Below are 16278 nucleotides of genomic sequence, written 5' to 3' on the forward strand. Positions count from 1 at the left end.
TTTAATTTTTTTATGTACTGAAAAATGATTTGTAGGGGCGGGTTATGAGCTCACCCACCTATGCAAATCGATTTTTAGCTGCGAGAACTATTGGCGGGATCGCCTCCATCCCTAAAAATACATTTTTGCCTACCCCTAAAAATGCTTTTTGTAGTAGTGATTTGTAATTATTCTTCAAAATAAAATTCAATTTTAGAAAAATACTGCAAATATTTGAATAAAAAAGATTGGAGGTGTATCTAAGTGTCACCACTTTGCACCTCTAAGCCCCACAAACCTCCCATCTGGACACCATTTTTGATCGAGTGTTTCATCATTAATATTTTAGAACTATATATCCCATGGATTAGTTTTTCAAAATTACAGAATGCCGAGGTCTTCCTTTAAGGGAGCACCGTCGTCATGATTATTCAGAAGTCAGAGGTATATATTGGCTATGTCGTTCGTCATTACTTGCATTAATTGTACTTCAAGCTATAGGGATACTAATAATCCTGATTTGTAGTGTCCTCGTTTGTTCTTCAAGCACTCATGTCATTCATCATTTCACCTCTAATGTAATTGTCCATGGATTCGTCTGTCATGTCATCACTTGAAGCATACTCTATTGCTGCATGAATGCTTTCAAGCGTCATTTCCACCACTCTCATTGTCGGCCGGTCATTGCTTTCAAACTTCACACATATAGCAGCTAACAAGGAGATATCGACTACTTCCCCACCTCCCTCCCGCAGAACTTGTGGATCCAATATGTGAAACAAGTTACCTTCTGACAGTACAGTGGAAAAATGGTTTACAAGACCATAACCTTGACATGATCTATAAGAAACCGGCTTCTTTCTGGTAAGCAACTCAATAAGAACCACACCAAAACTGTAGACATCACTCTTATCAGTAAGATGTCCCGTACTATGGTACATAGGGTCTAGGTACCCAAATGTTCCTTGCACACTTGTATCCAACCCAGTTACATCAGTCGGAACATATCTTGAAGCTCCAAAGTCCGACAATTTGACTGTAAAGTTATCATCAAGAAGTATATTAGGAGACTTGACATCCCTGTGGATTATCGGCACTGAAACGAGTGAATGCAGATATGCGAGAGCCCTAGCAGTTTCAACAGCAATCCTCAGTCTATCTTTCCATGATAGTGACACTAAAGCTTCATCATGAAGATGGTTGTAAAGGGTGCCATTAGAAATGAACTGACAAACAAGAAGAGGAACTTCTGTTTCAAGGCAACACCCGTGAAGTTTGACAATGTTTCTATGGTTTATCTGAGAAAGTATAACAACCTCGTTTATGAACTCATCAATTTCTCTTTGTATCACTATCTTTGCCTTCTTAATTGCCACGACATGAAGACTTGATAACATTCCCTTGTAGACTGTACCATGCCCTCCTCCACCTAGCTCACGAGTTTTATCAAAGTTGTTGGTGGCTTTCTCCAACTCTTCCAATGTAAGGATCATTCTCTCACTTATATCTGCCATTTGGGATACCAACTTCAGTAGCAATTGACCATGATTTTGCATGAAGAATCTTTGTCTCATCCTTTTCTTTCGTGTCATAATTCTATGAATCAGAAATGTGGTGCCTAAGACTAGAAAGAGAAGCATCACTCCACTTCCAACTCCAAGACCAATGATTAGTCCTGCAAGTGATCACAAAATTGTCAGGTTTAGAAGCATAAATGATACACACAGACAATATCCCATATTACAGGATGTGGCAGAAAATATTTTTGCTTTGAAGTAGCGAACCATTTTTTGTCACTGGATCAACTCTATTCTACTACATTTTGGAGGTTTGTTTTGAGATTTTTTTCTCTGTCCAGAGCATATTTCTTCGCCAAACTCTCCGCATGGGTCGAATCCCTCGCCATTCCCTGATGTCGGCTCAGGCTCTATGGTTGGCGTTGGCACTTGGCCAGGCGCGCCTTGTCCCGCCGAGGGGTCGGGTGGTCGGTCGAGCCCGATGGATGGCTTGTGCACGTCGTTGATGAAACCTCAGCACAGAGCTAGCTCCCTACTCAAGGCTAGTTTGCCTGGAAGTTGGCTACCTCATTGTTGTGCCCCGAGTATGTGGTGGAGTTTGGTTCCACCAAACCCCTCCTTGAGCTTGCGCACTTTGTCACAATAGGCAGTCATCTTGACATCACAGCATGATGATGCGTCTTTCATAACCTGATCGATGACAAGTTTGGTGTCGCCTGCACCTAGAGGCATCGAGCCCCCAGTTAAGAATTAATGCACAACCTATGAATGAGGGCCTTGCTACTCCGCCACATTTGTTGGAAGCAGATAAATGCAACTAGATGGCGTATCTCAGCCGGTCCCCCATGGGGAGACGAGGACAACCCCAGCCCCCAGCCCCGGTGGCCATGAGTGAGCCTTCTAAGTACAGGATCCAGTACTCGATGAGGCTCTAGGTAGTGGGGCCTGTGTTTCCGTCCACTCCATGAAAAAAATAAGCGAGGATCTGTGACTTGATCACTATCATAAGGACGTAGGTTATGTGATGGTCCATGAGCTACATTGCCCAATTGGCCACCCAACCTGGTATGACCTAGTTCTAGATGATCTTGCTGAGAGCAGCTGAGGTTACCACCATTATGTGGTGGCTCTCAAAGTAGTATAAAAGCTTGCGCTTGGCGATCAGTATTACGTAGTTCAACTTCTGCATATGCAGGTACCGTATCTGGGTGTTGGATCGGAACTCGCTCCTGAGGTTAACGGGCCGCTGCACTTTCATGGTGTGTCTAGGATCTTCCTATTCCACGATGAGCCCCATGGTGACCATTTGCATGGTGGCAGTTATGTAGAATGTCAACAACTTATTAGGGGATTGGGAGAGACCAGGGTCCATAGCACGGCTAGGAAGTTGTTCAGCTGGTCAAAGGCCTCCTGCACCTCGTGGGTCCACCAAAACTGCTCGAACTTCTTGAGCAGCTTTTAGTGGCATCCCATGCTCCCCAAGCCACGAGATGAAGCGGCTCAGAGCCATGCATCCCATTAGCTTTTGGGCGCCTTTGGGATTAGTGATCAGCTCTATGTTCCTGATGGTCGCAATCTTCTCTGGGTTAGCCTCGATACCTCGCTCAAAGATGATGAAGCCTAGCATATTGCCCTTAGGAACCCCGAGAATGCATTTCTCACGGTCGAGCTTGATCCTATATGACCGGAGTCACGCGAAGGTCTGCTCCAGGATTTCGACCAACGGGTCAACCTTCTTGAACTTGACCACAATGTCGTTGGTGTAGACCTCAATGACCTCTCCGATGAGGTTGTCAAGACCCTGCATGCATTGCTGGTATGTTACACCGGTGTTCTTGAGGCCGAACGGCATCATCGCATAGCAGAACATGCCATAAGGGGTGATAAAGGAGGTTGCGAGCTGGCCGGACTCCTTCATCCCAATTTGGTGGTAGCTCGAGCATGCGTCGAGGAAATATAGGGTATCACACCCCATGGTCGAGATGACCACCTGATCGATACGTGGTAAAGGGTACGATACATTTGAGCCAACCTTGTTCAAGCTCATGCGGTCAATGCACAAGCACCATGTTTCATTCTTCTCCCAGACAAGGATGGGGATTGCTACCCACTCGAGGTGGAAGCCCTATTTAATGAAGCAAGCTGCCTGGAGCCGAGGGATCCCCTTGCCGATGGCCTTGTGCTTCTGATTATCAAAGCGTCACAAGCACTACTTGGCTGGATGGGCATTCAACAAGATGTCCAAGGAGTACTCAACAACCTCACTCGGGATTCTTAACATGCCAAACAGTTTACATGCAACGATCTTCTAGTTCTTGTGCAGGAAGTCTTTGAGTGCGCTTTCCTATTTGTTTGTTAGGTCGGCCCTATCTAGACCACTTGCCGGTGTACTTGGAGTTGACCTTAACCAGCATGGTGTCTTATATGGGCTTGAAGGTCCCGACTGAGAACTTGCTCTTTGCTGAATCAGGGAACACCTCTGTGGTGGCATGCTGGATGCTCTTGAGTTCGAGTGATCTCATCGCCGTTGTGGCATGGTCATAGATCTCTTGCTCGCAGAGGAGTGCCTACTGGAGGCTTCATCCCACACTGATGACACCATTTGGCTCGGGTACCTTGAGCTTGAGGTACATGTAGTTGGGCACGGAGATGGATTTCGCGTAGCAAGGCTAGCCCATGATTGCGTAGTATGACCCAGCAAAGTCCTCCACCTCAAAGATGAGCATCTCAGTGTGAAAGTTTGCACTTTTCCTGAAGGTATGGGTAGGTTGACCCACCTGAGCGGTATCACTTGCCCGCCTTTCCGTGGGATGTGTTGTCGGTTGATCAGATGAGCCACCACGTTAGGCCCATGGAATCGTAGGTCGCGACGTACACGATGTTCCCTCGCTATCCATCAGGACCTTGGTCTGCCTGGTCTTGTTGATGATGAGAGGGAAGCGAACCTGCAGCAGCATGTGGCCGGGTGGTTTGTTTGGTCGAAGGTGATCGACGCCTCCAACTACCTGAGGTAGGTCATGACAGCTTCCCTTGCAGAGGTCATTGTGTTCACCCATTCAGTCATTATCTTGTGTCGGTACTACGACTCATAAGCGATGAGTCCCACAAAAATCAAGGCTTCCCTCCAGCCTTGGGAAAGCATCCTCTTGCTTGTTTTTGTCCCCGGGCTTGCCTCGCTTGCCCTTGAATGCAGGTGGGAGCTTGCCTTCGAGGTACCTCTTCATGAGGTCGTAGTCTTTGTACAGATGATTGATGGGGAAGCCATGGTTTGGACATGGTCCCTCGATCAGCATCTCAAAGTCTCCATTATTTTTCTAGGCATTATGGTAGCCGATCTTCTGTTTGTCGACATGACCGGCCGCAGATACAAACTCGATGTCGCGATACTTGTGGGTCTTCTTGTTTCGCCCACTCCGTGCTTGACCTGCTTGGTCCACATCCTTGGCTCTGCCTTGCCCTTGCCTATATTGAAGTTCTCGGACCACCTCCTTACTCGAGGTATGGCACGTTGCGATGTTGAATAGGGAGCACATGGTGCACGATCAGCTGCACCTGAGCTCATGGGCGAGCAACTCATTGGTTGATCCCATAATAAAGGCACCTATGATTTTGGCTTGATCCATATCGGGAGGTCGTTGAACTGCTTGGAGAACCAGCGGATGTACACCCAGAGAGTCTAACCAGACTTTTGCCTACAATTGTTGATGTCCCAGGAGTTTCTTGGCACACTTACATGCCTTGGAAGTTGCCTATGAACACATGCCTGAGATTACTCTAGAAGTTGATGCAGCCTGCTGGCAGGTGCTTGATCTAGGCTCGTGCGCTATCAACAAGGTAGAGGGGATGGTACTGAGTGATGAAGAGCTCATTGTCGACTCCCCCTGTAAGGCACGCCATGTGATAATTCTCCAATAAGATACTTTGGTCCATGTCCCCCGAGTACTTGATGAGGTTCCATGGCATCAAAACTGTGTCGGGAAAGGGGCCTGTTGGGTGTGTCTCCCTAATGACCAGGGTCTGCGCCGGTCAAGTCTCGGACTGTGGGCTTGGATGGGTTTGCCATGCTGGGATCGTGATGCTCCTTGGTGCGTGGTTTGGCGCGCTTGGCCTTCTCACTCTCATGAGCTCAAGCACTAATGATACCATGCGCGTCGCAGTTTTGCCTAGTTTTCGCTGGATGATAGGATAGTTCGGGTCCCCGTCGCCCAGCAGCCCTGTCATTGGGATTTTTGTGTCATGCACTGGATGTGGCTCGGCTGTTGGGGCTGTGGTAGCTGCCACAAGTATTGGCGTGCTAGCACGCACCGCCGCCTCTAGCAGCTCACGCAGTTCGTCCATGATTCAATATAGTTCCATGTTTTCCTAGTGCGGTATTGACCACATCGTTGCTGCCACTACAACAATGTTTTGGCTCACATGCAGGAAGAATGGTGTGCCACGGACGTCATGGAGGATCTGGTTGTTGGCGCTCTTCACTCGTCTGCGTGCTATGGCACCAGCTTGGGCTGTTTTCATTGCCGCGGTGTGTGCGCTAACATGCTCCCATATGAGGTGGCATGCTCCCAATGCTGCTTAGCCTCGAGGGCCCTAGCGTGTTAAACTGTTAGGACCACTAGAACATAGATCAGTGAGGATCTCTTTCTCTTTTTGAGTACATGAGCACAAAGGGGTCCTAGATCTAGAACATAGAGTACACAGGGAGGGAGAGGTAGAGACCATCACCACCGGCGGAGCTTGAAGCGGCCATCACTAGTTCGTTGATAGAGATCCTCTCAAGGGCGGCGACGAGCAGTGCAGAGGCGTCGTGGGCGTAGCGGCGGAGTCGAGGACGGTGGCAGCGACGCCGATGGATCAGCGTCGATGGCGGCGGTGGTGAGTCTTCCCGCTGCTCCGACGCCCCCTCCAGATCGGCTAGGGTTTAGGAAATGTGGGTGAGGGTACTGGCGGTGCGGTGAACCTCGTTACCAGTGCCCCGGCCCCTCACCCCTTTTTATTTTTGGCGCTGTACAGCGGGGGCCCACCAATCATTAAGGGTTGGGCGCCCCCGATCAGGGCGCGGGTTAAGGGCCTAATTGGCCGTTGGGCCTATTAGAAAGGAGATCAATCCAACATTCTCCCCCTTGATCTCACTTTTTACTTTAACTTTATACTTTAACTTGAAACTTTTTCCTTTAGTAGTTCCATCACAGATTAAGGAATAGAGCATGCTTTATCATCACGGTCCAAGACTGATAGACTCAACAACTACCACACACATCACTGTTTTGAAACAAATTATTTATCTTTTGGGCCCTTTTATTCTCCAGAAATCACAGGCTTTCCCTTAAACCCATGCCGGCTATGTGTTCCATGAACACATTGGGTGGTAAGCCTTTAGTGAGCGGATCCGCAAGCATTTTCTTTGTGCTTATATTCTCGAGTGTAATAGAGTGATTCTGGATTTTCTCCTTCACAACATAAAATTTTATGTCAATGTGTTTGGCAGCAGCACTTGACTTATTGTTGTGAGCATAAAACACTGCTGGTTCATTGTCGCAGTACATTCTGAGTGGTCTTTGAATGCTGTCTACCACTCTTAAACCGGGTATAAATTTCTTTAACCATTCAACCTGCCCCGAGGCCTTATAACATGCCACAAATTCAGCGTACATCGTCGATGATGTAGTGACGCTTTGTTTTGAGCTTTTCCACGATATAGCTCCCCCTGCGAGTGTGAATACATAACCGGACGTGGACTTTCGGTCATCGATGTCCCCCGCAAAATCCGCATCTGAATACCCTTCTATCTCTAGGGAATCGGATTTTCTGTATGTTAGCATGAGGCCTTTTGTGCCTTGCACATAACGTAAAACTTTCTTTACCATGATCCAGTGTGTCTGTCCTGGATTACTTTGATATCAGCCAAGTATCCCGGTAACAAATGCTAAGTCAGGGCGTGTACAAACTTGAGCATACTGTAGGCTTCCGACAGCTGAAGCAAATGGAACCACTTTCATTTGATCGATCTCATACTGGTTCCTAGACATTGAAATTTCCCAAATCTATTGCCCCTGACTATTGGAGCAGTTGAAGACTTGCACATATGCATACTGTACTTCTTTAGAACCTTTTCTAAGTATGCCTTTTGTGATAGTCCTAATACCCTCTTTGTTCTATCTCAGTGAATTTCAATTCCCAAAACAAATGAAGCTTCACCGAGATCTTTCATATCAAAGTTTGAGGACAAGAATTTCTTTGTCTCCAATAGCAGACCAACATCGCTACTAGCAAGTAGAATGTCATCCACATACAGGATTAGGAAAATAAATTTTCCACTTCTGAACTTTGCATAAATGCAATTGTCCTCCTCATTTTCTTTAAACCCAAATTTCCTTATGGTTTCATCAAACTTTAAATACCACTACCTAGAGGCTTGCTTTAATCCATAAATGGATTTCTTTAAGCGACACCCCATATGTTCTTTTCCTTTCACGACAAAACCTTTCGGTTGTGCCATGTAAACATTTTCATACAAATCCCCGTTAAGGAATGCCGTCTTTACATCCATCTGATGTAACTCTAAGTCATAATGTGCCACCAATGCCATTATAATCCTGAAGGAATCTTTACACGAAACCGGAGAAAATGTTTCGTTATAGTCTATCCCTTCTCTTTGCGTAAAGCCTTTTGCCACAAGTCGTGCTTTGAACCTTTCTACATTCCCTTTGGAGTCATGTTTTATCTTGTAAACCCATTTACAGCCTACTGTTTTGGCTCCTTTAGGAATTTCCTCTAAGTCCCAAACACCATTGGAACTCATTGATTTCATCTCATCCTTCATAGCTTCCAGCCATTTAGATGAGTGAACACTTCTCATGGCTTCTTCATATGAAGTGGGATCACCCTCCATATAGACTTCTTCTGTATTATAAACTTCATAGTCGCTAGAAATAGCCGACCTTCTTCCTCTTTGTGACCTTCTAAGGGCCACTGCTTGTGGCACATTTTGTGCCTCAACTTCTGGCACATTTTCCATAGGGGGCTGCAGCTCCTCCTCCTCATGTCCAACCGCGGGTTCAGGCGGTTCCTGGATGACAGGTTCCAAACCTTCGCTCACTGTTGGTATGTTGAGTTACGACAGATGTTGTCACCGTAATATCTGGAATAGTTGGCGCAGCAACAACCGAAGAAGGTACTGGCGTCACTATTTCAGGAACTTTTGGTGTAGCATCAATAGGTAGTGAGAAAAATGGCTCTTGAATCATAGGAGTGGGCACATACACCCGCTTCTCCTCAAGGTCAATTTCTCTAGGTACCATGCTCCCCCTAATCATTTCATTTTCTAGAAAGACAGCATGTCTCGTTTCTACAAACTTTGTATGTCTGTCTGGACAGTAGAAACGAAAACCTTTCGACTTTTCAGAATAGCCGATAAATGGCAGCTTACAGTTTTGGGATCCAATTTTCCAATACTTGGATTAAACACTTTAGCCTCAGCTGGGCTCCCCCAGACCCGAAGGTGAGTCAGTGAGGGTTTTCTTCCTGTCCATAGCTCATACGGTGTTTTGGGCACCGATTTGCTTGGCACTCTGTTGAGAATATAGATGGCGGTCTTTAACGCCTCCATCCACAAACTCAATGGCAGTGTGGAATAACTCATCATGCTGCGCACCATATCCATCAGTATACGGTTGCACCTTTTAGCTACTCCATTTTGCTTAGGCTCCCCCGGTGTGGAATATTGGGCAACTATTCCATTTTCCTGTAAAAATCTTGCAAAGGGTCCAGGAACTTGTCTGTAAGGGGTATGTCGACCGTAGTACTCCCCTCCACGGTCTGATCTTACTATTTTAATTCTTTTGTCAAGTTGATTTTCAACCTCAGCTTTGAATATTTTAAATTTATCCAATGCCTCAGATCTTTCTTTAATTGGATAAATGTAACCATAGCGGGAGTAATCGTCTGTGAATGTTATGAACGAATCATAGCCATCCATACTTTTCACAGGAAACGGGCCACATATATCAGTGTGGATTATTTCTAATGTTCATGCACTTCGTTTGGCACCCTTTTTAATTTGCTTTACAAATTTTCCTTTAATGCATTCGACACATTGTTCAAGATCAGAGAACTCTAGCTGAGGAAGAATTTTACTCATCACTAATATTTCAATTCTCCCCCTCGAAATGTGGCCTAAACGACAGTGCCATAATTTCGATGAAGTATCTTGAGTTCTCTTTCTTTTCTTTGTTTCTTTCTCTGAAAAGGATTCATTTACATTAACATCACATACAAAATGCACTTTATCACGCATAGATAATAAATAAAGATCATTGTAAAGGAAAGCATCACCAATACAATTATTATCAAACCATAGTTCACATTTGCTATTCGCAAAATGACAACCAAAACCATCTGTGTCTAAGCGTGATACACTGATCAAGTTTCTTTGAAGCGAAGGAACAAATAAAACATCTTTTAATACAAGCATGAAACCATTAACTAGCTCTAGGGAGACATCGCTAACAACTTCCACATCTGCTTGTACTCCGTTCGCGACTTTAATGTGTCTTTCGCTTCTTAGCATAGTCCTTGTCTAACGAAATCCCATTCTTTGCCATTATCATCTTTAAGTAGTTGGGACAATCTGCTTTACGATGCCCCTTGTCATGGCAGTGGAAGCACTCATCTTGAGCTGGAGGACGCTGTTGCTGATACTTCTGTGGCATAGGAGCTTTGTCTTTGGACCTAGGGGAAGAAGCAGCATGGAAAGGCCTTTTCTTGTTATTATGCACAAAATTGATAGACCCACCATTCTGTTTCTTGAGTCTATCTTCCTCTTGCGCACACATGACAATTGCCTTTTCCATATTCCACTTGTCTGGCTGTGAGTTATAGTTTACAACGAACGTTGCAAACTCTTTTGGCAGAGAGGCGAATACCAAGTGCACCATAAACTCTTCCTTGAGATCCAAGTTCATTGGTTTGAGCTTGGAGTTCAAGGCGCACATCCCCATGATATGATCTCTTATAGTACCGGCATTGCCATAGTACCTCTTTGTGACCAACTGCTCTATGATCTGTGTGGCATGTCTTTGAAGAACCAGTAAACTGGTTCTTTATCTTTTCAAGGTACTCTGCAGCTGAATTACACTCTCCAATTGAACCCAAAATGTTAGGATCAATTGTGTTCTTTACCACTGCCACACATTTCTTGTTGGCATTATTCCACTTTATCTTTTGGAGATCATAGGCCATCTTTAAAGGAGCATAGTCCCTTTCCTTTTCCTGCCACTCAGCATCAGTATCAGAATCCCCTCTCACTGGAGCCGGTGGCTCAGTGGGTTTTGCAGTGGTGATCATTTCGTCCACCTCTCCACAGACGAAAGCAAGGTCAACCTTCTTGATCCATTCACCATAGTTGTCTCCTTTTAGAGTTGGGATGTGATTGATGAATCCCATCAAGTTCATCCCCGCACCGGCGGAGCTTGAAGCGGCCATCACTGGTTCGTTGATGGAGATCCTCTCAACGGCGGCGACGAGCAGTGCAGAGGCGTCGTGGGCGTAGCGGCGGAGTCGAGGACGGTGGCAGCGACGCCGATGGATCAGCATCGATAGCGGCGGTGGTGAGTCTTCCCGCTACTCCAGCACCCCCTCCAGATCGGCTAGGGTTTAGGAATTGTGGGTGAGGGTACTGGCGGTGCGGTGAACCTCGTTACCAGTGCCCCGGCCCCTCACCCTTTTTAGTTTTGGCGCTGTATAGCGGGGGCCCACCAACCATTAAGGGTTGGGCGCCCCCGATCAGGGCGCGGATTAAGGTCCTAATAGGCCGTTGGGCCTATTAGGAAGGAGATCAATCCAACATAGCGCGCTCGAGCTTCTCCTACACATAAGTTGTCTGCTCCTCCGGTGTGCGCTTGGTGATTGGAGGTGGTGTTTCGTCGCCATATCGCCTAGTTGGATCCACCCCAACAGTGAGCACCACATTGCACTGACGCAAGGGGCTGGTGGCCCTCGTTGGGAGCGGACCCGATACTCGAGCTCCAAGATTCCACGTCTAGATGGTTATGAATAGAAGTGGAGACGTGGTCTGTTACCCTAATGAAATCCAAGCGTGGAAGCCGTCAAGGGCACGTGAGCTCTACTTTATCTAGATCAAAGAGGGTTGCCCTGTTTCTCATCCCAATAAGTGACGGGATGCTGGTGTCCCAGACATGCATGGCTTTCTGAGAGGAGCATGGGCTCTCGACCTGCAAACTGGGAGAGATTGTTTGCCAGGGCATAGAAGGTGTGTTGGCATTTCTCGGGCTCCAGGTCGGGCTCGAGGTATCTGTTGATGTGCCGTGCGACGGATTTGAGGTCCACCAAGAGGGTGCCTCCCACGGTGACATCCACACCCTCCACGGGCATGAGAAGTAGGTCCTCACCTTCGCCACAGGGGTGAAGGTGACGAACTCTGGGCTTCCGAAGAGTATTGCCTAGTCAGGGTTGGAGCTGGTATATACTTGAGCTCGCTGGCATTGACAGCGAATCGAGGTTCTTGAAGCACATGGAATACCCCTACGACCCTAGCTGCTGCATCATCATCGGAGAAGGTCATTGAGCTGTCATGTAGCAATGAGAGTATGCGATTACCGCTACCTGGCATGCCAATTATCAGTGTTTCATACACTGGCTAGTAAATTTATGCAACACTTCTCCGTAGCTCAATGGCAAACACTCAAAGACAAGATTTAGACTAATTTGGGCAACTGCCCAACATCTAATATGTGTGGTATGCTTCATGTTCCATGCATTATAGTGCTATGTGCTTACAACGGGGGCGCATGGAAGCTGTTGAGTGTGTGTGAGTTGAAAGAGTTTAGAGAGTCTCAAAGAAGGCCCAGCTCCAACTTACACTACTACAGAAATCCTTTTTCGAGGCAGTCAAAATTGCTTTTCCGAGGCGGGCAAGACAACCGCCTCGGATATACCATCACGGTTAATGGGACATTAACCGAGGCGGTTTTCTGCATGCCCCGCTGAGCCAATCTGGGCCCGCCGAGCCCATCACACTGCCGCTACCCGATCCGCCGCCGCCGCCCCGGATCCGCCGGCAGGGGAGTACGCTGCCGCGCCCTGCAGCCTAGATCCGCCAGCTGGGGAGCGCGCCGCCGAGCCCCGCCCCCGGATCCGCCGGCGGGGGCCGTCGCCGAGCCCCCAGATCTGCAGCTCGGGGGCCGCCACCGGATTTCCTGCGCGTCGCCGCTGGACGAGGGGGCCTCCTCCCGCGCGCCGCCGCCTCCGGAGGGGTCCGGGCCTCCTCCTGCGCGCCGCCACTGCTGCCGGAGGGGTCCGGGCCTCCTCCCGCGCGCCGCCGCCACCGCCGGAGGGGGCTGGTCCCCGCAGGCCGCCGTCGGAGGGGGCCGGGCCCTACGCGCCAGGTCCACGCCGCCATGATGGAGGGAGAGAGGGGGGGCGCACCGGGTCCGCTGCAGGGAGGGAGGGAGAGAGTGGAGGGCGAGGGGGCGGCACCGGTTTCAGGGGAGGGATAGGGTGAGAGTGGAGGGAGAGGGCGCGGAGAGAGAGAGATTGAGAGTTAGGGTTAGGGTTTGTGGTTGTTATATAGTCATTCTATGCAACTGGGCTCGTATGGGCCGAGTTTGGGCCTGGTCTATTAACGGAGGCGGACCACTATAATAGAACTGCCTCGGAAAATAGAAGTATTAATCGAGGCAGTTATTTTAATGTTGGCCGTCTTGGTTAATCAATTTTGTGAGACGGTTCTCTTAACCGCCTCAGTTTATTTATTGTTCCTGCCTCCGAGGCCTTTTTAAAGTGCCTTGGTTAATTTGTTTTTGTAATAGTGTTATATATATCATGGTGGGCTAGGCTAGAATGCGAGAATAAGGTGTGCTCACCCCCCTCCCCCACTTTGACATCCTAGTGGAGAGTTCGGGGGGCCCTACAGGTGTCCTATCCAGGCCCTTTATTTGTTTGATGCGTTCAATCTCGTCCCAAAGCCAAGTCTCATCCGTTCACCTATCATGACTTCGGTTGTGTCCGTCAACCCTATGTCAGGGCATGGGCACTTGTAGTACGATCATTCCGGTCCGCCAGGGTAGGCTCTTTTGTCCCGTTTGCAGGGTAAACCTTCCTCTCAAAGCTTGGGCCTCCAATTCCAGGCTTCTAGCTTCGTTAAGTGTGTGGCGTGGCTCTCTAGCTCGGCGTGCCTGCCTCACCCTATGCCTCACAGCGGAGGGTGGCCAGTTATGGCTAGTCCCGTCACTCATACGGGGACGGCACAGTCAGCTTGAGCACGAATCTATGGCATTATGATGGCCAGGCAGATCCGGGGCTTGCCCACCGAACACCTGGTCCGTAGGCGGCTCCCTTACCCCGATCTCCGCGGGGGGGGGGGGGGGGGGGGGGGGCATGCATATCATGTTGGTCTGGTGGATTTAAGGCTCCCAGTGGCTTGCCTTCCCCACCCTACCACAGGTGTCAGCATGGGCTAGTACTGCACAGCTTGTCAGGGGTCGGGATGGTGTCACGTGTCCCAAGATCACCTGTTGGGCCCCAGGTCGCCGTCGTGCTCAGCGGGCTGGTGTCACGCATGCCGTATGCTTGGCAAGCCATCTTCGTGTGATCATTGCTAGCTTGCTCCGTCTAGCCATACGAGGGATATTCTTTGCAGCACACGTGGTAATAATTTATCTAGACAGTAGGTGAGTTGGTAAGGAAGATATTCGCAAGAGATGAGGTCCGAAATTTGAATTCCATACGTGCGCATATTTCGTGTAAAAATTTTTGTGACTTGCTACATAGCGCATGCAGTAGCTTTTTTCAGTACTGTCGGCAAAAATTGGCAGGTGGGGGTATATGGTTGTTTATGTGTTCCGTGCTTGTTGTGTGGTTTTTTGATCAGCCAGCTGCTGTTGTTATTTTTATCATTCTCAAATTATAACATTGCTTGTATGCTAATAATCTTGTATTTCACATGGTTTATTGATGGAAACGAGCAATGTCTGGTACCATTCCTCTAAGAAAGGTCTATCACGAATTGTTACCTGTCTTTTCATGTGGTTTCTCGCAACCATTTGGCGTGTAAGGGTCGCCAATGGTTCCCCCAGGGCATTTGCATAAATACTTGCCTGGTAAATTTGTACAATTACCGAAGCATTTATTTGGAAGCTCGCATTCATCGACATCTGGTAATAATATAGTCATTGAAAAATTGTAATTAGTGGGGGTACCGTACGTATATATTGCATAAATGACAAATTATAATAGAATTTAGTCACTATATCTTAATCATGTGGAGGTGTTTGTAAGATGTATAGTATCTAGGAGCGCCCCTTCCTGTCATTCAACTCTAGGAGAAGTCTAGTTTTGGCCATATGAGTTCAAAATCCTCGAAAGAGGAACAAATTAAATGATACCAAGATAATTGAACAAATCATGAAAGAGGAACAAATAATATAAAGAAAATTCAACAAAATGCTTGAAAGAGGAACAAATGATACCCAGATAATTCAACACGAAAGCTTGAAGGAGGGACAAATAATATCATATATCCTGACTTTAATTCAATGCGTTAAGAAATTTTAATGTTTAAACATGAGTTTATTATTGTCAGGAAGGGAAAACTATGTTTGATGTCATAATAGTTATTAGGTGGCCAAATAGTTTTGCTTTTCTAGTCGAGTTCCAAATCTGGCTCCAGCTAAAGTTGAATGGACTTCTCCCTATATATTACCGCATCCGTTTCAAATAATAGGCCATTTTAGCTTTTCTAAATATATAATTTTATTATGTACCTAAATATATTGTATATCTAGATGCATATTAAAATCTACGTACCTAAAAAGTTAGAATTAATTATAATTTGGGGGAAATAACACATACCTTGGCATCCGTCGGTAAGGTAAGCATTGCCTTGGTAACCATCATCACATCTGCACACGTACCCGGTGATGTTGCGGCGGGTGGTGGCTCGGCAGGTGCTTTGCTTGCTGTGGCACGAGGTGCTGCCCAGATCCTGTGGGCACGTGGCGTCCCCAGCGCGCGTCTCGTTCGCCCTTCAGCGCGCTGGACACCAGCTCCCACTCTAGCACCAGTCCTCCAAACAAGTGGAGTCCCGGGGGCATCGTCGTCGCTATCGTGCCGTTTAAGAACGTCCTAAACCCACCGAAGCACACGGTGGACTCGACCAGCGAGATGTCCACGACCTGTCCGGTCACGCCTCGCGAGTCTGTGAGGAGCAGCAGCGGCGGCTCGGAGCTCGTGTTGCAGGCGAGGCTGAACCACGGCTGGGGCAGGTGGCACCGGGGCGCCATGCCGAACGGGTACGGCACGCTCACGTTCCCACAGCTAGTCGGGCAGTTGGTGGGAAGCCCAATCGGTGCCGCCGCCGCCTCGGCGGCGTCGGCCACCGAGACCAGTAAGCACACCACCAGCGCCGCTGCCAATGTCACCGGAGTTAAGCTCGCGGTTGAGCTCGGGGATGGCTTGAGACATTGGTAGCGGCGCATGGCCTCTCTGTTGAAGCCCTCCTCGACTATCGGTTTCAATTGCCAAGGGTACGGTGGTGGCCAGGCCTATTATTGTGGATGTTGCTCCGGCTGCGCTAGTGACAGCAGGTGCCGGCCGACAGAACAATGGGAGATCCCAGGTACTGCACGTTGGGAAGAGCAAAAAAAAAAAAGGACAAAAGACGGACATGCCTATGCTTAAAAAAAAATGATGATGACGGGCAAACCCAAGCATGACCATGGCACACGAAACCCGGGACATCATCCAAGGAAAAGGATCCAAAATCCAA

General features: G+C 48.0%; 1 protein-coding gene across 1 annotated transcript; it reads right to left on the reverse strand.

The window, feature by feature from the left end:
* Positions 1 to 521: 521 nt before the first annotated feature.
* On the reverse strand, positions 522 to 15988 carry LOC120645656 (wall-associated receptor kinase-like 8). Its single transcript, XM_039922423.1, has 4 exons — positions 15633 to 15988; positions 15363 to 15535; positions 14630 to 14665; positions 522 to 1654 (listed from the first exon to the last, which is right to left on the reverse strand). The coding sequence occupies exons 1-4, from the start codon at positions 15986 to 15988 to the stop codon at positions 522 to 524; spliced, it is 1698 nt and encodes a 565-aa protein (XP_039778357.1).
* Positions 15989 to 16278: the final 290 nt, after the last annotated feature.

The sequence above is a fragment of the Panicum virgatum genome, chromosome 8K (assembly GCF_016808335.1).
Source record: "Panicum virgatum strain AP13 chromosome 8K, P.virgatum_v5, whole genome shotgun sequence".
In the NCBI taxonomy this organism is placed as follows: Eukaryota; Viridiplantae; Streptophyta; class Magnoliopsida; order Poales; family Poaceae; genus Panicum; species Panicum virgatum.